The following is a 20,817-nucleotide window of genomic DNA, read 5'->3' on the forward strand; positions in this document are numbered from 1 at the left end:
TTTTTTAACAGAACAAATCACCAGATAATTTGAAACTCAATTATTAGAAAGAGCCGGGCTTCCGACAGTGTTTATTGGAGATTCCAACCTGACAGATTGACTTAGAAACTCCAGGACAATTCTGAAGAAAAGTTATGGGTATCATTAAATAAACGGTGTATTTTTTAAACACTGTCATTTACTACAAGAAGTTCTGCAGACGGGGACAATTGACTGATATGCAGGTAACAGCTGGGTTCCAGTGGGCTGTGATGGGGCGCAGGGAGAGTCGGTGTGTCAGGCGACAACCTGGGTGGGGTGGGGCTGTCACGCCAAGAGCGGAGGCCACGGTGAATGTACCGAGGCCGCTCCCAATGACACACCGGGATTTGTAGCTTGTCATTGGTTGTTCCGACCTTTGCGTGTTGGGTGAGGAATTCGCAGAACGTTTCCCGGGAGTTTGTGACCTTCCCTCAAGCTGGGGGTCGGCTTCCCTTTGTCCGTATCGCCGCTGCAAGCCCGTGGGGTCGTTGGTTGGATCAGCTCTGCCGGTCCCGACTCATCACCAGAGTCGGGGGAGACTTCAAGTGGGCAGACAGCTGTCCATCGGAAGGATCCATGAGCGCAGTCCCTCCAGACAACACTGAGCTGGGTGAAGGCTGCTCGCCCCGCCTTGTTACTGCCGCCAGTACCTGACGAGCTGTGCTGTTCTCAGCAGTATCTTTACAGTGAGTGCTATTGTGTAATATTTATATTACATGGTATGTATGATAATATGGAATATATCGAATCCTGCTAATTCCCTCGTGTATATTATTTTATATAAATTAAGGATGCACAGGACTTCCATCGGAGTTACTGATTTGGATGTTCAAGTGTTAGTTTCAATTGGTCTTCACAGTTCACATCGTTAGCTTCTGTTGGCAAGGTTCCAATGGGAACACATTCCACGTTTTCTGGTCTGTAACTCACTCCCGGGGATCTGTTGTTCTATATATAAACTCCCAACCCCCTGGATTAGATCCCAGCCTCTCACTCACTTCCCCCCCCACCCCCCACCCCCACTCCTTTAATTACATCCCAGCGTCTAATTCATTAACTCCCCCATTAGATTTTAGCCTGTAACTCACTCCCAGGTATCTGTTATTACATAAACACACCGAACCTCTCAATTCACATCTTTGAATTACTTTACTATTATCGTTATTTGTAAAGTAGAAAAAAAGATGGAAATGTGAACCACTTCTGGTTAGAGGGAGCTGAACTAATTATCACGAGGTTATGACTGCATTGCTTGGCATTCAACGCGAACTGGTTAAAAATTAAATGCGCTTTCACTGAAATTGGCCGTAGGGACCTGGTTCAGATCTCCGTGTGATAAACTGTAACCTTGGATTGGGGTTGGGGGCTGACAAAGTTTGGGACCTCAATTCCACATATTTCCATTGCAGTCCATGCATTGTTTTAAAAGATGTGGGTATGTTGGCACAAGGGGTGGTCACACGCTCTGCAGTTAGTTTGTAATGTGTTTGGATGGGAGGTTTGCCAGTGTCAATTATAGAGGCGCAGAGATTTACGGCACGGAAACAGGCCCTTCGGCCCAACTCGTCGATGCCGACTGTGCTGCTCAGCGAGCTGGTCCCATCTGCCCGTGTTTGGCCCACAGCCCTCTAAACCTCTCCTGTCCATGGACTTATCTAGATGGCTTTCAAACGTTGCCAATATGCCCGCCTTAATGTCCCTTTTAAATCTCTTGCCTCTGATCTTAAACTTATGCCCTCTTGGTTTTAGCACCCCCTCCCTGGGAAAAAGACTGTGTGCTTTCACCCTGTCTCTGCCCCTCATGATCTTGTACACCTCTATCAGGTCACCCCTCAATCTCCTACATTCCAGGGAATAAAGTCCTTGTCTACACAACCTCTCCTTGTAACTCAGGCCCCCAAGTCCAGGCAACACCCTGGTAAATCTTTTCTGCACTTTTTCTAGTTTAAGAACGTCCTTCTGACAACAGGGTGACCAAAACTGTGCACAATACTCCAAGTGAGGCCTCACCATCTTAAATAACTGTAACATAATTTCCCCAACTCCTATACTCAGTGCCCTGACCGATGAAGACCAGCATGCCAAATGCCTTCTTCACCACCCTGTCTACCTGTGACGCCACTTTCAGCAAACTATCAGAATCTTTATTGGTCACATGTACATTGAAACACACAGTGAAATGCATCTTTTGCGTAGAGTTTTCCGGGGGCAGACCACAAAGTATGCATGCGGTTCTAGGTCCCCCGGGCCCTACCATTCACTGTACAAGTCCTACCCTGGTTTGATCTCCCAATGTGCAATACCTCACATTTATCTGGATTGAAAACCATTTGCCAATCCTCAGCCCACATTCCCAGCTGATCAAGATCCCTCTGTAATTTTTCATACCCTCTACACTACCACCTATTTTAGTATCATCCACAAACTTACTAACCATGTCTTGTATGGTCACATCCAAATAGTTTAAACAAATTACAAACAAAGGTCCCAGCACCAGCCCATGTGGTACACCACTTGACACAGACCATCACCCTCTGCTTCCCAGCACTGAGCCATTTAAGAATCCAATCCGCTATCCCCTTCTGGATCCCATGTGATCCAACTTTCCAGACCAGCTTGCCACGAGGGACCTTGTTAAAGGCCTTGCTGAAGTCCACATAGACAACATCCACCACCCTACCCTCATCTACCCTCTGGGTTACCTCCTCAAAGAACTCCAAGAGATTTGTCAGACACGATTTCCCACGTACAAAGCCACGCTGACTGTCCCGAATCAGACCCTGTCTCTCCAAATGTTGGTAGATCCTGTCCCTCAGAATCCCCTCCAGCAATTTCCCCACCACCGATGTCAGACCCAGCAGCCTGTAGTTTCCTGGTTTGCTTTTGCTCCCCTTTATAAACAATGGCACCACATTAGCCGCTTTAAAGTCCTCCAGAACCTCACCTGTGGCCAGAGATGAAGCAGCAATCTCTGCAAGGGCCTCCACAATTTCTTCTCCAGCTTCCCACAAGGTCCCGAATGCACCAGGTCAGGTCCTGGGGATTTATCCACCTTAATGCACTTTAAGGCCTCCAGTACCTCCCTGCTAATGCTATGTGGTCCAAGACATCACCACACGTTTCCCCATTTCCTCAGCTTTCATCATTTTCTCCACAGTAAAAAGCTGAGGAGAAATATTCACTAAAAACCTCCCCCATTTCCTTTGGTTCCACACACAGACAACCATGCTGATCTTTCAGGAGACCCACCCTCTCAGCCAGCAGCAAGAAGATACAGTGTATGCTGTATTGAAAACAGAATATTGTGGAAACATACAGCAGAGCAGTGGAAGTCTTACTGAAGTCTGGGTGGGAGTTAGTGGTGAATATGGCTCATTGTCCTCTTCCCTGGGATAGGACTGTTGGGGGGGGGGGGCGGGCGGGGGTCACACAGAAGTGGAAATGGCAGCAAATCGATCTGAGACTTCACTTCTCCGCATCTTAAAACTCTCTACCTCACGTTTCCACTTTCAGTGGAAGGTGATGGACCTGCAACATTCACTGCTCCTCTCTCCACAGATGCTGCCCGACCTGTTGAGTCCTCCCAGCAGCCTCATTTTATCTCTAAGCACCAGGTTTGATCCGTGCCTCTGCTGATTACCGAGCCCACTGCCACTGGTGTTGGTGGCCTGCCCAAGGGACACTCAGTCGACCCGTCCTCCTGATACATGTGGAGAAAACTGTGTGATGCAGCTCACAGTGGAACAGCCGTTCCTCAGCTACATTACTGGGAGATGGCACATTGCCAGTCCCTAGTTGGCAGTTCATGAACCAGCCTAGTCTATGTGTTGAAGGCTCATTCGTGGTGCCAGGAAGGTTATAGTTCCTTGTTGCATTCTGAGGGCTGGATTTAATTTCATATCTATGGGCCTGGAGTCACATATAAAAGGACTTGGATAGTAGAATTCGCATGGCTAACTCACAGGATAAGTGGGTCATTTTCGGATTGGTGATCAGTAATTGCTGGGCAGCCACAGTGAACAGTGCTGGGGCCCCATCTCTGGACAGTCTATGCCGATGACTTGGACATAGGGACCGGATGTGCTGGAGTCAAGTGTGATGGTACCAGAGGAGTTGGGTCTGCAGGTTGTGAGGATTGGAAGGCGAGGGAGATGGATGAAGTGAAAGGGTGAGGTCAGTGGATGGAGGACGTTGGGAAATGGGTCACCTCGCCAGAAATGAGAATGGAAGAGAGTAGTGATTTATGTGATTAAAACACTACTGGGGTCCAGAGGGATCGGGGGTCCCAGTGCACGAAGCACAGGTTAGCATGGAGGTACGGTAAGGGATTATGGAGGTGAAGGGAATTGATGCATGGGCTACAGGATACATTACAGGGTGCTAAGACCGCACCGGGGGCGCTGCCAGACTGTGTAGAACTTGGTCTCAATGTACAAGGAAGAATTTTCGTGCACTGGAATTGGTGCAGACAGGGCTCACTGGGCTAATTCCTAGGATGAAAGGGTTGAAATGCGAAGAGAGATTGAGGTTGGGTCTATACTCGGAGTCAGCAGAATGGGAGGTGACCTTATTGACAGATGAGGAAGATCGACAGTATGGATGCTGAGAGGATGTTTCCCTGGTGGCGTATTTAGAACTAGGAGGCAGAATTTCCAGAGTAAGGGGTCACCAGTGTGAGACGCATGAGGAGACATTCCCTCTGAGGGTTGTCACTCTGAAGAATCCTCCACCCGAGAGTTGTTGAGGCAGAGTCACATAATAACGTCAATGGTGAGCTGAGACAGACCTTTGAGCTACAGGGGGTTTCAGGATACAGGGAGTGTGGAAAGGGGGCATTGACACTCAGATCAGATTTCATCTGACTTAATGGTGGGGTAGGCTTGAGGGGCTGAATGGCTGCCTGATTTTGAGACTGTGGTCCTTGTTTCTATCACATTGAAGGGGAGCACAGACTTGCCTCAGCCCCCGTCAAACTCCACAGCAATGTTACGTGCTCTGAGGAGGTTTTCCGTCTTCTAAACACAGTAGTACAGGCCCGGTCTGCTTAATCCCAACAGAAATCAATTGGGTGAACCCAGATTGGACTGGGCCAGGACAGGCTTCTTTCCCTGAACATCATCAGACCCAACGTTTCTACAGTTACCCAGTACCCATGCTTCTACTTTTGTTTTTCCTGCTCCAGTTAACAATTTAAATTCCTGGGTTACAGTGCCCCTTCTGTCAGACCTGGGGTCCTCACCGTTGGGCAGCAGACCCCCCATGCCCCTTCTGTCAGACTTGGGCTCCTCACTGTTGGGCAGCAGAGCACCAGTGTACGTGTGGCACTGCAGTGATGCCAGCAGTCTGCCAGAGATCCACAGATCAGGTCAGCACCAGCAGGTGGTGGGAAGGGACCAGCTCCCAGTGGGATTCCTGTGCCAGCTGTCTCTACCCCTCCCCACACGAGACCCCAGTCCCTCGGGCCTGACGATGGAATGTTCAGCCTGAGGGGTCCAATTTAGACCAGGGTCAATGTGGTTCTGCTGATTTCCCGAACCTGCCCTTCTGTATCTCAACAGCTTGCGGTGTAAGTACATCTCCTGCTCATCCCTCGCGAGGTTCCCGGCCCTCCCGCTGTGGGGAACAGGCTCTCACATCACCGAGCAAGTGTGAGAATCTGTAAAACCTCGCCATCACCACTGCTCCAAGCAGCCTCTCTCCACCAGTCACGTCAATGTGATCGGTGATGTGAGAGACCCTTCGGCCCAACTCACCCATGCCGACAATCTACACCAGTCCCATTTGCCTGTATCGCTCTACACCTTCCCTAACCAAGTACCTGTCCAAATGCCTGTTAAACGCAGTAATTGTACCCATCTCCACCACCACCTCTGGCAGCTCGTTCCATACACCCACCACCCTCCCAGTGAAAAACTTGCCCCCAGATCTCTCTGTTACATGGGAGAGACCTGTCAGATTGAACCTGCCCCAGGCCGATTCACTATCGATATTTGTACAGAGCATATACAGATATTCTGATGATTGTGAAAAAGTTAATGCCCGTCGGGAATGCTCACTGACCCAGCACACTGGAACCAACAACCTCAATGTATGGAATCTGAAGCAATGAATCCGTGACCAGTTTTGTACCACAGTTATTACAAGTGTAATAAAGACACAGCTTCTCCTACTGTGTTCAATGGATTAAGCTGCCCGAGCTGAATTCTCACCCGTACTTTGTAAATATCCGGATCTACAAACTACAGAACAATACCATTCGGAAGATTCTAGAACAGAATGTCTACAATTAACAGGAAAGAGCGAAAAGTTTGAGCTGTCTCTCTGGGACAATTTGATGAACTAATTGAAAGGGCGTGAAGAGGAAACCACGCTGACAGCATCAAACCTCCAGGCTGCAGTGGGTAGAGCCACTGCCTCACAGCTCCAGAGACCCGATTCAATCCTGACCTTGGGTGCTGAGGGTGTGGAGTTTGCACGCTGTCCCTGTGACGGCGAGGGTTCTTGGTTCCTCCCTCGTTCTAACGTAAACTGCACCTAGTGTAGGTGGGGGTGAGGATCAGAGGGAAGTGATGGGCCAAGTGGCTGCCCTCCATACTGAGTAAATGTGGGGGTGATCGACGGGGCAGAGAGATGGGAGAGGGTGTCACGGACGGGGAAAGGTGAAGCCATGCACGGACAAGAGTTTAACTGCCCTCACACAGGGCGGGAGGGGGGGGGGAGGGGGGGGAGGGAGGGAGGGACGGGAGACTGAGGTCAGGCACAGAGCACTTTGCTTCAACCATGACGCCTGATCCACTGGGATTGATCCACACCGGGAGGTTTCCGTGACATCGGCTGAACTCACCGCTCTGCGTCTCCTCAGCAGCTGGTGACTGAGAGCAACGTGAACTACCCTCATCACACTTACTTATCACCTTGAAGGCCATTGAGCCATCAACTCCATGCTAGCCCAGTCTCACTGCCACACCCCCCCCCCCCATTCTCTCCTAATGCCCATTAACAACCCTTGATTTTCTGACGCCTACCTATACCAGGGGGCACTTTACCTTTGGAAAGTGGGGTTCAGCAGATCTACCCCCTCCCTGGGGAGGGCACACGGTCACAGGGAGAACCTGCAAACACCAGAGGTCGGGATTGAACCTGGGTCACTGGAGGCGTGAGGGAGCAGCACTACCCGCTGCACCACAGGACCATCCATAAACGGCACACACGTCACCGGCAGGCAAAGCCGTGTCTAACACCACATCCTAGCCAGTGCGCGAGTTGCTTTCTCAAAAATACAATCTTTTAAAAAAATTATTATACAGTTTTAAAAGTGCTGTTCGCAAAAGAGCAGCAGCTGTGGTCAGTGCCAGCAATGGCCGTCAGTGACCGGTTGGACTTCACCCTCGGCAGCTAGGGAGAGGAAAACCATCGGGGTTTTGGGAGTTCCCATCGCCAGCAAACTCACAGAGCCACAACAGGAAGGTCCGAGGATTGACTGCAAGTGATGAGCCCGTTGCTGTCATTAGACCCCGACATCACTGAATCCTGGGTGGGGAGAGGAAAAATCACAAAGCTTCCACTTCAGAATGTGGACGCCAGGCTCACCTCACGCCACTTGTCGAATTTGCTGCTCGTCTCTGGCTGACAGACGGGGAGAGGGTGCTCGGGATCGGACCCAGAAATGGGCACCTAATGATTCCAGTCCCACAAGGTGCAGGCGAGAGGGGAAAAGTCTCTTCTACTGTTTGCACTCTTCCCCGGAATTATAAAGTGTCCTGTGTTTCATCTGTTCATCCCCAGCGTGTGCTGGGAGTCAGTCTGGAGTCACATAAACTGGTCCAAGCGACGGCAGGAGGGAGCCAGACGGGGTTTGACAACATCAGCCGTTTCTCCTGCTGCCGGGGTTTCACGGACACACAGAGACAGTACTGTAACCAGCAGGGCCCTGTGTGCACACTACCTGCATTCAGCTGGTAAACATGCGTGTTTAATTGAGTCGGACCTGATGAATTCACGGGTAGAAACATCTGGGGAAGCAGTGGGCTCAGATCAGGAACTCCGGCAGTTAACAGAGGGGCCCAGGGCTGTTCCTCCATTAGTGATCCCATAGGACGGGACCAATCCCCCAAAGACATGTTCCAATCCCACCCCAGCGGCTAAACCCAGCACTCAATAAATGTTGACTTATTGACAGGGACAGTGAACTGTTGGACGGCTCCAGAAACCAACTTGCCTCCCGCACGTACTCCAGGGAGGGAACCGTCTGATCCTTCCCCAGACCAGCCGTGGGCAGCTTCAGACCCACCTCCCCTCTGAAGTGGCCCAACAAACCTCTCAGTTCTGGGGCAGTAATGGCAGTAGTGTCCCGTGAATAAACAAGGCCGCATTTTGAAATGTTAGTGTGAATGTTAAAATGTTAGCAGAAGGCAAAGAATGTTCCCACCTGCCCTTCCCAGCAGTCAAAGACCCTGGCACCCCCACTTCCACTCACTGAGGGAGGGGCTGACCCCTCTCCCCTCCACTCACCGAGGGAGGGGCTGGCCGGACTGTGCAGGATCCCAGGAAGGACGGGATGGCGAGACGCAGTGGGCAAGGTTTGTCAGTGGGAAGGGTTGACGGAGCAGGTGACGTTGGCTGCAGCTCTGTCTCCCCCAGACCCTGGGGGGGGGGGGGCAGTGCCCGGGAGGGGAGGGAGAGGGGGGTCCTCAGGTACTCCGGGACCCTCAGCCTCCTCCACACCTTCTGCAGCAGCAGCCCCTCCAACAGCCATCTAGACGTCAGCAGGACGGAGCTGTCTCTCGCCTTCTGCCAGAAAGATCTCCATGGCACGCCTCAGCATGTGGACTCCCAGCCTCCGCCTCCGTCTCAGGGGCCAGGTGGCAGCCACACCGTAGTAGTCCCCACGCTTCTTATTGGTCAGCACTTGCAGGCCTGGGGTGGGGGGGGGAGAGAACGGCTTCACTCAGAGCCCTGGGACCCCCCAAGTGCTGACATACAGCACCCCCCAAAACCCCAACCCCTCCCCCCACCCCAACACACCCCCCCCCCCACACCCGACACACACCAGCACCAAAATACGGACCCCCGATACACCCCTCACCCCCAACACCCACCCCCGGTTCACACAAAGTAACACATCTCCACAGCTCCCAACAACAAAACATTTCACAAAGTCCCTCTGAAGGGGAGTGATCCCAGGATTAGGGTTTAACCTCCACCAACATCCCAGAACATTACCTGCTCCCTCTCACATTGGTGGGATCTTGCTGTGTACAGACTGGGTGCCTCAGTCCCCACACAGCAGCAGCCCGCAGGTAGCTGCCCAACTGTGGAAGGTGCCCACATCTGCAGCCCTTTACCCTTTGGGTGGGCAGTTTGGGGCTTTGAAGTGATCCAAGCACAAGGGAGACAGAGGTGGAGATGTTCCCACATGTGGGGACCAGGGGAACTGCGGCTGTCTGCGCTGTCGGGACCGGGGAACTGTGGCCGTCCGCGCTGTCCGGCGGTGTGGGGACCGGGAGACGTTCTCACATGTGGGGACCGGGGAACTGCGGCTGTCTGCGCTGTCGGGACCGGGGAACTGTGGCCGTCCGCCGGTGTGGGAACCGGGAGACGTTCCCACGTGTGGGGACTGGGCGAACTGCGGCCGTCTGCGCTGTCCGCCGGTGTGGGGACCGGGGGAACTGCGGCCGTCCGCACTGTCCGCTGATGTGGGGACCGGGGGAACTGCGGCCGTCCGCACTGTCCTCACCCTCAGGTGAAACCCCCTTCCCCAGAGAGTGGGCAGCATGTGAGCTAGCTCCCATGGAGGTGGGGGGGGGGGGGGAGATGAAGAACAGGTGGGGCTTTAAGGGGAAGCTGGAGAGACACCAGCAGGGGTTGCTGCAGGTGGGGAGGGGGTGGGGGGAGGAGGGGGAGGGGCTGCAGGTGGCGAGGGGGTGGGGTGGGGGAGGGTTGGGGAGCAGAAACAGCACAAGGCAGAGGGGCTGAATGGCCAGGCTCAGTGGTGATGCAGGAATGGTGGGAGCCGTGATCTCTCAAATGGCGGCTCGAACAAGAAACGTCAGGGCCAAGGAACCCCAACCCTTCATCACAACTGTGAAGTGGGTCGACAGAGACAGGGGCCAGAGGGGGTTACAGAGATGGGAAAGAGGGAAGCAGGAAAAGGATCTGGACATGAGGACGAGAATCTGAAAGTCACCACGTTGATCTGTGAGTTGGACTGGGTTCAGACACCAGCAGTTGTCAGTGACCTGAATCTGACTGATGTCGTGCCGGGCAAGTGGACAGGACAGGACAGCATCAGAATCGTCAGCTGCTCGGGGGAATGGAGGAATGTTACACCAACTCACTCAGAGCATCGACCATGCAAGCTTCCCGAGTGTACGCTTCCACCGGGATAACGTTCTGGAAACAATGCAGAGAGATCACCCCTTGTCCGCTGCTCCAGATGTCCAGGATGTGCTTCAGCTTGGCATTCACCTGCATGAGATCAGTGGGAAGATGGGAGTGTCAGGGTGACGGGATCAGAATCGTTTGCTCTGTGAGTAGTTGGTCAGGAAGGGTCCTCACTGATAACCAGGACTTCAAACCCCATCCCACGGAAACAACTCAGCTTTCATTTTATGTATCTGGAGGTAAAACACTGGCACTGGTGCATGAAGCTGTAGGAGGAGGCCATTCAGCCCACTGAGCCTATCCTACCATTTGTTAATAGGAAGGCCAATCAATAGGACTGTGGCTCACGTGTCTTTATGGGAGGAACACTTGTTCTTACCTGGTGTGGGCAGCATGTGAGCCCAGTTCCTCACCCTTGGAAGGGTCCTCACAACTCACCTATTGCATCAAGGAGTGGACAGAGTAACGCAAAGGTTGAGTGATGCCTGGGTCCTGAGAATAAAACCCAAACTCCTGCCCCAGCCGAGGTGCCCAAGGTTGGCAGGCTGTCTACAAAGCCCCATTTTGCCCCAACTACTCTTTAAACTTCATCCCACAGTGGAGGGGTGAATTAACCAGACAAATGCAACATTCATCTCCAGTCACGGGAGGTCCCATGGAGTGAAGATCCAACAAATACAATACATCACGGGTTGGGAGTATCCACAGGAGGTGCTGCCTCAAGAAGGCAACATCCATCATCAAAGATCCCCACCATCCGGGCCATGCCACCTCTCACAGCTCCCATCGGGCAGGAGGTGCAGAAGCCTTAAGTCCAAGAACAAGTTCAAGAACACCAACTTCCCTTCAATCATTCGCTTCTGGAACCAACCAGCACAACCCTAATCACTAGTTTTGCAAGACTGTGGCACCTTTGCACTAAAATGGACTTTTTTTTTCTGTTCTTTCTTGTAAAACTTGTGTATAATTTTTGTTTATGTTTTTCTTGTGAATGCTGCTTATCTGATGCTCTGTGCCTGTGCTGCTGCAGGTAAGTTTATCAGTGCACCTGTGCACACATGGACTTGTGCAGATGACAATAAACTTGACTTTGGCTCCTCTGTGTGTTAGGGTTTCCAAGTCAGCCTACAGCTAGCACCCCAACCCCCACCACCCTCGTCCTCCTCAATGAAAATGGGAGGTGCTGTTGGAAGAGCCTGGGCGAGTAACTGCAGCTCATTCTGTAGGCAGTGCACAACACAGCCACGTGGAGGAGGGTGGGAGTGTTCAGACTGGTGGATGGGTGCCAGCCAAGGAGGGGAGAAAGTGCCTCTTAAAACTTTCAGGTATTTGGAAGGTGTGGCTGGATGAAGTGAAGCTGTTAAGTTTCCAGTAGGGGCTTGGGGACTTGGCCAGAACATCTGGAGAGCTCAAGGAGGTGTTAGGGACCTCTGCTGGAGCAATGGTGGGACATCCGTATCCCAGGACAATGTTTATTCTTCAATCTGTCAATAAAAAGGCTACCTGGTGGGATCTTGCTGTGCACAACTTAGCTCCCACACTCCCTGCACTGCACCAGTGACCGCACTACAGGCACTTTGAGAAGTCCTGAGGTTGTGAGCAGTGCTATAGAAATGCAAGTGCATCCTTCTTGTAATCTTCTCCATGGGGAGTCATCCTGCCAGTTACCCCAAACCTCTGGGGTGAGCAGGGCAACAACAACAGCTGGATTCGCACAGCAGCCAGTCAGTCTAACTCGCACTCCTGCAGAGCTGGAGTCAAAGCTTCCACTCCCGCCCGTGAGTTGACGATTCAGGCTCCTTCAGTGAATGGTGTTTCAAATAAAACTATTTGAGACTTCTGCTTTCTCACTTACTTGCTGATTTCCACTTTTAAAATGCGTCAGTGCCTGGTAGAGGTGGCAGTACGGCCGCGATCGCTTGCCTTTACCCACGTAGAAGATGGAGCTGACAAACGTACGTAAACATTCTGCTGGGCTCAGCGTGTGGCAGCGAATGGGCAGGTTCTTAGTCACCCTAGCAGAGGTGAGCAAGAGGCAAGAATGTTACAGTCCGACAAAGCCTTTCACCCACCTGCCTGACTGAATGTGGAGCAGAGGTCAAGGCTTTCCTAGCCCCTGTGCACACAGGTATCTCAGTCCTGACACAGGGTCTGAGCTGACATCAACTATCCCTCCCCCTCCACAGATACTGCCTGACCCACCGAGTTCCTCCAGCAGTTTGTTTGTTGCTTCAGCTTCCAGAAGATACAAGAGCTTCTTGTATCTCTATCTCTGAATTTCACCCCTCAAACACCGGCTGTGATTCTCTACTCAGTCCCAGACTCCAGGACCAGTGGAACTAGCTTCTCTCCATTAACCCCATCCATTCCCCTTAGTACAAGAACCAGCAGTTAGTAAGGAGAAAAGATTTGGAATAAATGGGTCTTCTTCAGGTTGGAGGGATGGACCCCAGGGACCGGTTCTTGGTTCTCGGTTCTCGATTATCTACAATTTATCTCAATGACCTGGAGGAGAGGCTGGGTGCAAGGAATCCAAGTTTGTTGATGACGTATTTGGAGGGCACGTTGCAGTGAGGACAATCGGAGTCTGCAATGGGATATAGGTGGTGAAAACCTGACAACTGAAGTTTGATGTGGGACAGTACCACATTATGCATCTGTAAGAGGAATCTAAAGGTGAGTGATTGTAGCTGAGGGATCGAGGCGTTCTGGTGCATGAATCACAAAAGAATTGGCAGCAGCTGAAGCAGGAAGGCACAGCCACCCCGACCCCTCCCTCTCTCCAGGTACCAGGCACGGTAGTGTAGTGGTTAGCACAATGCTTTACAGCACCAGCGACCCGGGTTCAAATCTGGCCACTGTCTCTAAGGAGTTTGTACGTTCTCCCTGTGTCTGTGTGGGTTTCCTCCGGGTGCTCCGGTTTCCTCCCACATTCCAAAGACGTACAGGTTAGGAAGTTATGGGCATGCTATGTTAGCGCCAGAAGCGTGGCGACACTTGCGGGCTGCCCCAGAACACTCTACGCAAAAGATGTATTTCACTGTGTGTTTCGATGTACATGTGACTGATAAAGATCTTATCCCCAGGGCCAGGGGAGCATGAGGTGGGAGGGCCACTTGCCCAAACCCCACCCAAGGCAGGACTAGCAGCCACCAGGGCACACCTGAAGGCGCAGTTGGTTACAGGGAGCCAGCAAGGGTTGGCGACAGTGGACCTGCCGAGTCGACTGAATTTTTTTTGCTGAAGCGAGAGAGGTCGATGAAGGAAATGTGTTTTTTGTCACGTACACGGACTTTCAGAAGGAATCGTTAAAATCCCAGTTGACAGGCTGGTCAGTGAGGCTGCAGTGCAGGAATTTACAGATCGACAGAGAAAGGTCTGGACAGAGTTGTGGTGACCTGTGACTGTCAGCAGCAGGATGGTGGATGGTGGTCCCAGGGTCCTTCTGATGTATGTTCATGAATTGGAGGTGGTGTGCAGTGTGACAGCTCTACATCTGTGCACAGTGAGGGGAAGCAGATGTGGCCAACACTGGGCACATCCGCACAGTACTATAGGGAGTTTGGGAGCAGACAGACCGGTGTCCCCCCATGAGAGGCCTCCTGAGAGAGCTGTAAGTAAATCGCACAGGATCCTGGGATTCAGTTACAAAGGGAGGGTGTGTTGAACCCGGCCAAGCACAGCTGGGCCACAGCTGGAGCTGTGTCCAGCTCTGTGCTCTGCCTTAGGAAGGTCCCAGAGGGTGTGGAACAGATTCAGGAGGATGGTTCCAGGGAGGAGGGGTCTCTGCTCCAGACTGGACGAGCTGGGGGGTATTTCCCTTGGGGCAGGGAAGGTGGAGGAGGTATGATGGAGGTGGATGAGATGACTGCAAATGAGGAATCCTGAAATTCATCCTAGCAGAACAGATACCAGAAAATGAAGCAATTGTTCATTTGGGGGGGAGAGAGAGAGGTGGGGGGGGAGAGAGAGGTGGGGGGGGGGAAGAGAGAGAGGTGGTGGGGGAGAGAGAGAGGTGGTGGGGGAGAGAGAGAGGTGGTGGGGGAGAGAGAGAGGTGGTGGGGGAGAGAGAGAGGTGGTGGGGGAGAGAGAGAGGTGGTGGGGGAGAGAGAGAGGTGGTGGGGGAGAGAGAGAGGTGGTGGGGGGAGAGAGAGAGGTGGTGGGGGAGAGAGAGAGGTGGTGGGGGAGAGAGAGAGGAGGTGGGGGAGAGAGAGAGGTGGTGGGGGAGAGAGAGAGGTGGTGGGGGAGAGAGAGAGGTGGGGGGGGAGAGAGAGAGGTGGTGGGGGAGAGAGAGAGGTGGTGGGGGAGAGAGAGAGGTGGTGGGGGAGAGAGAGAGGTGGTGGGGGAGAGAGAGAGGTGGTGGGGGAGAGAGAGAGGTGGTGGGGGAGAGAGAGAGGTGGTGGGGGAGAGAGAGAGGTGGTGGGGGAGAGAGAGAGGTGGTGGGGGAGAGAGAGAGGTGGTGGGGGAGAGAGAGAGGTGGTGGGGGAGAGAGAGAGGTGGTGGGGGAGAGAGAGAGGTGGTGGGGGGAGAGAGAGAGGTGGTGGGGGAGAGAGAGAGGTGGGGGGGGAGAGAGAGAGGTGGTGGGGGAGAGAGAGAGGTGGTGGGGGAGAGAGAGAGGTGGGGGGGGAGAGAGAGAGGTGGTGGGGGAGAGAGAGAGGTGGTGGGGGAGAGAGAGAGGTGGTGGGGGAGAGAGAGAGGTGGTGGGGGAGAGAGAGAGGTGGTGGGGGAGAGAGAGAGGTGGTGGGGGAGAGAGAGAGGTGGTGGGGGAGAGAGAGAGGTGGTGGGGGAGAGAGAGAGGTGGTGGGGGGAGAGAGAGAGGTGGGGGGGAGAGAGAGAGGTGGGGGGGAGAGAGAGAGGTGGGGGGGAGAGAGAGAGGTGGGGGGAGAGAGAGAGGTGGGGGGAGAAGAGAGGTGGGGGGGAGAAGAGAGGTGGGGGGGAGAGAGAGAGGTGGGGGGGAGAGAGAGGTGGGGGGAGAGAGGGGCGGGGGGGAGAGAGGGGCGGGGGGGAGAGAGGGGTGGGGGGGAGAGAGGGGCTGGGGGGGGGGAGGTGAAGAGCTGCTCCCATGGTTCACGGATTGAACATTTTGGGCAAAAGAACAAGGAGACACGAGGTAAAACTCAGCAACGTTACGATTCAATCTCCCTGCTGCAAGGCTGGTGGAAACGGCCCCAGAGGTTCCATTCCGGAGCCCAATAGTTTTCCACAGGACGTTACCTGGGGTCGAGCAGCAGGTAGTTGAAGCTGGATTTGACGATGCCTTCCCTCCACCTGCGCCTTGGGTCTGGCTGATCAAATTGCTGCACCACTGCCATTTCGTCTTCACTGCAGTCTGGGAAGAGAAACTTGTCCAAACTCTGAGCCAGCTCAGGGCTATAGCCTGTGAACACAAAGCGTGGTCAGGCACTGCTGTGCTGTTGCCTCATTCTGTGTGTCTCACTGCCACAGGAAGCCCACAGACAGCAGAACCATTGCCTCTGGTGAATCCCCAGGGACCAGGTCTGGCGAGGTTGCTGCTGCTGTGACCCTGGGCGGGTGTGCGAACCCACCCCAGGAAATCACGTCACAGTCAGCTGGAGTGGGGTCACAGGCGTGTGAAAGGAAACTGGTCAGCCTATGTGTGCTGCAAGATCTACACCCAGCAACGAGATCATCACCGGACGATCTCCTTACCTTTGGGGATTTGGGCAAGGGGTCAATTTTGGCCAGAGCAGGGCAGTGAAGACCCCACCTCTGAGGAGATGTTTGCCATCAGCTGTGTCCAGGGGACAGGGCAGCATTGCCAGTACACACTGCTGTGTCGGCTCAGCTACTGTTGGGAGTTCCCGAGTGAGACTGGGACACAGAACCTTCTGATGGAGGGGCCTGGTGTGCCCCAGTCCTGCCAAAGTGTGGGATCAGGAATGGAAGGACAGGCTGCATCGCAAGCCTCAGGCTCAACCTCCACACTCACCTGCTGCCTGCTGTCTCTGGGGACGGGCTTCCTTCTGCACCTGGTGCAGGCGGAGCAGGTAAACACCCCTGGTCAGGTCCGTCACTGGTCCAGGGTCCTCCCCACACTCTCGCAGCTGCCTCAGGATCTGCCTGTTGGACAGGAGGTGGAGGCGAGGAGACAGCTTGGGCGACTCGTCGCTCAGTGAGAGGTTCTCCTTGTCCTCGGAGCTGACCTCTGCGCTTTGGTAGGCCTTCCAGTCATAGATGACGGTCTCCTCAGAGCTGGGGGCAGTCAGGTCCTGGTAGCTGGTGTCCCTGCAGGGGAAGCAGCACTCGATCAGGGCAGCGCAGCCCTCAGCATCAGTGTACAGGTACTCCACTGCCTCACCCGCTCCACAGCTGACAGGATGGCCACAAGGTGACACCGCCACTGGGGAATCACTCAGCGGGCTCTGCCACTCGGTGTGGGACAGAAGGTTCTCCATGGGCCCTGGGGAACGGCGAGGCGTTTTTGTCCCGTCCTCTGACTGGGAGTTATGGTCCTCTAGCCTGCTGCCTTCAGACACTCTGCAGTTCTGGGCACAGCCCTCTCTCTGAGCATTGGGCTCCCCAGAGACTGGCGCCAGGCTCAGACGCAGCGAGGATGGGTGACCAGGAGCACTGTGTAACTCCACTGGACCACTGGTGTGGGAGCTGTGTGCCACCTTCAGCCGTGTCCACACCTTATCTGCAGGAGACAACAGTACAGTGGTTTCCGGTGCTGGGACACTGTGGCTACCCTCACCAGCACCACTCACCCCTGGAGGCAGCTCTGTCCCTGCCCATCCGCCGGCCAGCGATTCCGTACAGTTGTCTGCTGGATCGACAGGGCTCTCCCGAGGAGGGAGGGGTGGAGTCTGGGTCTCCTCCCCACTGCTGGCCACACTTTCCATCTGGAGACTCGGAATATCACCAGCCACGTCGCTTGACCGTGGAAAGACTCCGGCCTCTCTCTCTTTGGGACGAGGGATGACAAATGGGACAGTGTCAGAGGCAGCTGACTGCGTTTCCTGTCTGTTCTCTGCCCCGTAATGGTCACACCAGACAAAGGGAACAGTGTCCGAGGCTGCATCTTCCTCAGCTGAACAGCGAGCAAGGGGGAGTGAACGATCTTCATCCTCGTCACCCTGACACACGCTGTCGTGGGAGAACCAGTCGGACAGAGTCCCGGCATCCTGCTGCTTACGGACTCTCCTAATTCTGGTCGGCATGGGAACGCTCTGCTCAAAGAGCAAAGACTCACGGATCTGCGATGTCAAGTTGGCCAACCGGTTCTTGGTGCGTACAGTAACGAAAGGCGACAGCCTTTGCTCCTCCACCAATGACCGCCCTCCCTTGGAAGACTTGATGTTCTTGGATCTCTTTTCAAACCCTGACGGATGTGCTTGGCCCGAGCGTGCTGGCCCCCTGCTCTCTGGCCCCTGGCTGAGTGATGCCCCATGACTTGGTTGATCTGCTTGGACAGAAGAGGTGGAATGCATCAAGAAACCTGGAACACCCTCTGCTTTCACCCGACTTCTGACGGACACAGGCTCTCCGACTGGCTGATACTCCTGCCCCCGCAGCCGACTCTGGTCCTCAGTGCCCCTGGCTGGGCTCGACGGTGGGTCGGATCCACTTCCATCACCAAGCATCACCTGGTCTTTCGTGACTGGCATCACCTCCTCCTGGCACCGACGACCTTTGGTGCAGGTTAGTCCCCCATACAAGCTCCGTGTGACCCCCTCGTTGCTTGGAGTACCGTACAGGTGGCCTGCTGTACAAGGCTGGGAACTTTGTCGAGTGCACACGGACTGTGTAACACCCCCTGACAACAGGGAGTGGCCCGGACTTTCCTCACTGAACCGGACGAACAGAAGTGTCTGCCTGGAGTCTGGGCAATCCTGGGAAGCATGGCATCTCGGCATGGGGTGGGGCGGCTCCGGTACCATCCCACTCGGGCACCTTGAAGCAGAAGCACCCCAGTGACCGGCTGAAGGAATCTGTGACGTTGAGGGATAGCCCTCGTCTGTTGGGATCACTGGATCGTCCCAATCTGGTTGTGGCCGGCATACGTGGCTGAAGCTTCCCATCACACTGGTGAAAACCTCGTATCCACTTGCACAGCTGTGGTAGGGGCTGTTTCCAGAGGTAGAGCCATCGTCCTCAGGCAGGGTGAATTCAACACGCAGCGGGGAGTCATCATTGTCCGAGACCAGGGGGTGGTCTGAGCCAGTTTCAACAACCACAGTGGGTCTATCCAGATCCAGTAACAGAGTCACATTTGAGTGTGAAAATTCATAGACATGGTCTGGGGAGGTCACGTCAATGCCTTTGTCCCTGGGCAGTCTCACTAGAAGCTCAGAATCTAACAACCCTGTGTGCTGGGCATTCAATGGAGGTGCACTGGGTTGGGATCTCTCCGTCAGAGAACAGGTACAATCCAATTCAGAGAGCCACTCAGTGACACCGGTGGGGTCACCACCCTGGAAAACTTCCTTCTCTTCCTGTAAAACAGCCGATGCTTGCTGACCACACAGGCATTCCGCTGGGAATTGCTGGGTTCCAGGGCAAGAACAGGTTGAGGTACCTGACCCATGGTTCCCAGGGAGGGGGGCTCCTGGTGCAGACGGAGGCAGAAAGCTCTCGTTATCAAATGAAGTGTTCTGTCCATGGTTCACGCCCCGAGGGAGTACTGGAGCAGCTCCAAGAACATCCTGGAGGGTTAAGTCTTGGTCCGATGGAGTATGGTCTGCCACAGTGTCCGCCACTGAAACCAATCCGTTCCAAGTCTGCTCTTCAAACTTCCCAAAGGTAGGCAGACGGGTACTTGACAACACACAACTGGCAAGAAGTTCTGTCGCTTCACCAACAATGTTCTCTTCACCACCATCTCCAAGAATGCTCCTGGGGCTACATGGACTCTGTGGCTTTGTTGTTGTGGATTGTCCCCGGGGCTGAGACCAGACCGATGTGACTTCTCCCAAAGGGTCACCCACGGAGCCGTTTGTCAGAGAGTGACAGCTCAGTCCCCGGCCAGTTCCACTGGCAGAAGACACAAACTCCCACTGACCATCAGACAAGGACTTTCGCGTTCTGCTGACTGCATCAGATTCTGCAGGTTTTCCGGGGAGACCCGAGGTCATGTGCGGGTCAGTGATACTAAAGTCGGGCGCATTGGTGAAGGAACGAACACCACAGCTCACTCTTCGAAAGCCCACTGCAATGACCAAAGAAGCAAATCAAATTTAGTAAACCTTCTCTGATCCGCTCAACACCACTCCTGCCCCAAGTGTACAAGGACAGACACCAGACACAAACTCCCCACTGTGGGTTTCCCTAGCCCTGCCTTGCCCACCCCAGGGAGAGAGGAAAACTGCCAAAACACCTTGTCTGTATTGGAGAAAGGTTCTGCAACACCTTTTCCTCATGAACTTGGAACTTCTTCTGCCGGGTTTTAACCCAGACCATAAACAATGTGACCAGAGATCCCTGGACTGCAGGTATCCAGAAAGTGGGAGTGCCCAGTAACCCAACTCCTCCCACCAGAACTTCAAGCAGAGCTGAAAATCATTCACACGCTCTTCCACAGAGCTAGCACAAACATGTTGGGCAGAAGGGCCTCCTCCTGCTCCATTTCGCCAGGATTCTGCGAATTAACCTCCAAGTTGCTAATGTCTCTCAGGAAGGTCTGATTCTGAGGTCTGAGCTGCAATCTGATGAAACGGTATTACAGTTGAGTGAAGGTAACTACAGAGGCATGAGCAAGGAGCTGGCCAGAGGTGATTGGAAGGGGAACCCAGCAGGGAAGATGGTGGAGCAGCAGTGGCAGGAGTTTCTGGGAGTAGTTCGGGAGACACAGCAGAATTTCATCCCAATGAAGAACAAGCACACTAACGGGAAGATGATGCAACTGTGGCTGACAAGGGAAGTCAGGGGCAGCATAAAACTAAAAGAGAAGATTTACAATATGGCAAATATTAGTGGGAAGCCAGAGGATTGAGAAGCCTTTAAAAACCAACAGAGGACAACTAAAAAAGCTATAAAAGGGAGAAGGTAATATACGAGGGTAAACATGCCAATAATACAATAGATTCCAGAAGTCTTTTTAGATACATAAAGGGCAAGAGAGATGCAAGAGTGGACATCGGGCCACTGGAAAACGACACTGGAGAAGTAGTAATGGGGAACGGGGAAATGGCGGTGGAGCTAAGCAAGTACTTTGTGTCAGTCTTCACAGTGGAAACATGCCAGAAATTCAAGAGAGTCAGGGCAGAGGTGAGTGCAGTGGCCATTACTGAGGAGAAGGTGCTGGGGAAGCTGAAAGGTTTGAAGGTGAATAAATCACCTGGACCAGATGGACTACACCCCCGGGTTCTGAAGGAGGTAGCTGAAGAGATTGTGGAGGCATTAGCAGTGCCCTTTCAAGAATCATCAGTCAAGGAGGTTCCCAGAGGACTGGAA

General features: G+C 53.7%; 1 protein-coding gene across 2 annotated transcripts in view; it reads right to left on the reverse strand.

Annotated features, from left to right (window-relative positions):
• Positions 1–40: 40 nt before the first annotated feature.
• ankle1 (ankyrin repeat and LEM domain containing 1) overlaps positions 41–20,817 on the reverse strand; it is a 33,840-nt gene continuing 13,063 nt past the window's right edge. For both annotated transcript variants that reach the window (XM_052037561.1, XM_052037562.1), the window contains 5 exons: positions 16,355–19,573; positions 15,619–15,781; positions 12,260–12,419; positions 10,359–10,488; positions 41–8,937 (listed from right to left, as the gene is read on the reverse strand). In XM_052037561.1, the coding sequence (XP_051893521.1) occupies positions 8,777–8,937; positions 10,359–10,488; positions 12,260–12,419; positions 15,619–15,781; positions 16,355–19,573 (3,833 nt within the window). In that variant the 3' untranslated portion in view covers positions 41–8,776. The remainder of the gene's footprint in view (positions 8,938–10,358; positions 10,489–12,259; positions 12,420–15,618; positions 15,782–16,354; positions 19,574–20,817) is intronic.

This window comes from Pristis pectinata, chromosome 24 (genome assembly GCF_009764475.1).
Source record: "Pristis pectinata isolate sPriPec2 chromosome 24, sPriPec2.1.pri, whole genome shotgun sequence".
Taxonomy (NCBI): Eukaryota; Metazoa; Chordata; class Chondrichthyes; order Rhinopristiformes; family Pristidae; genus Pristis; species Pristis pectinata.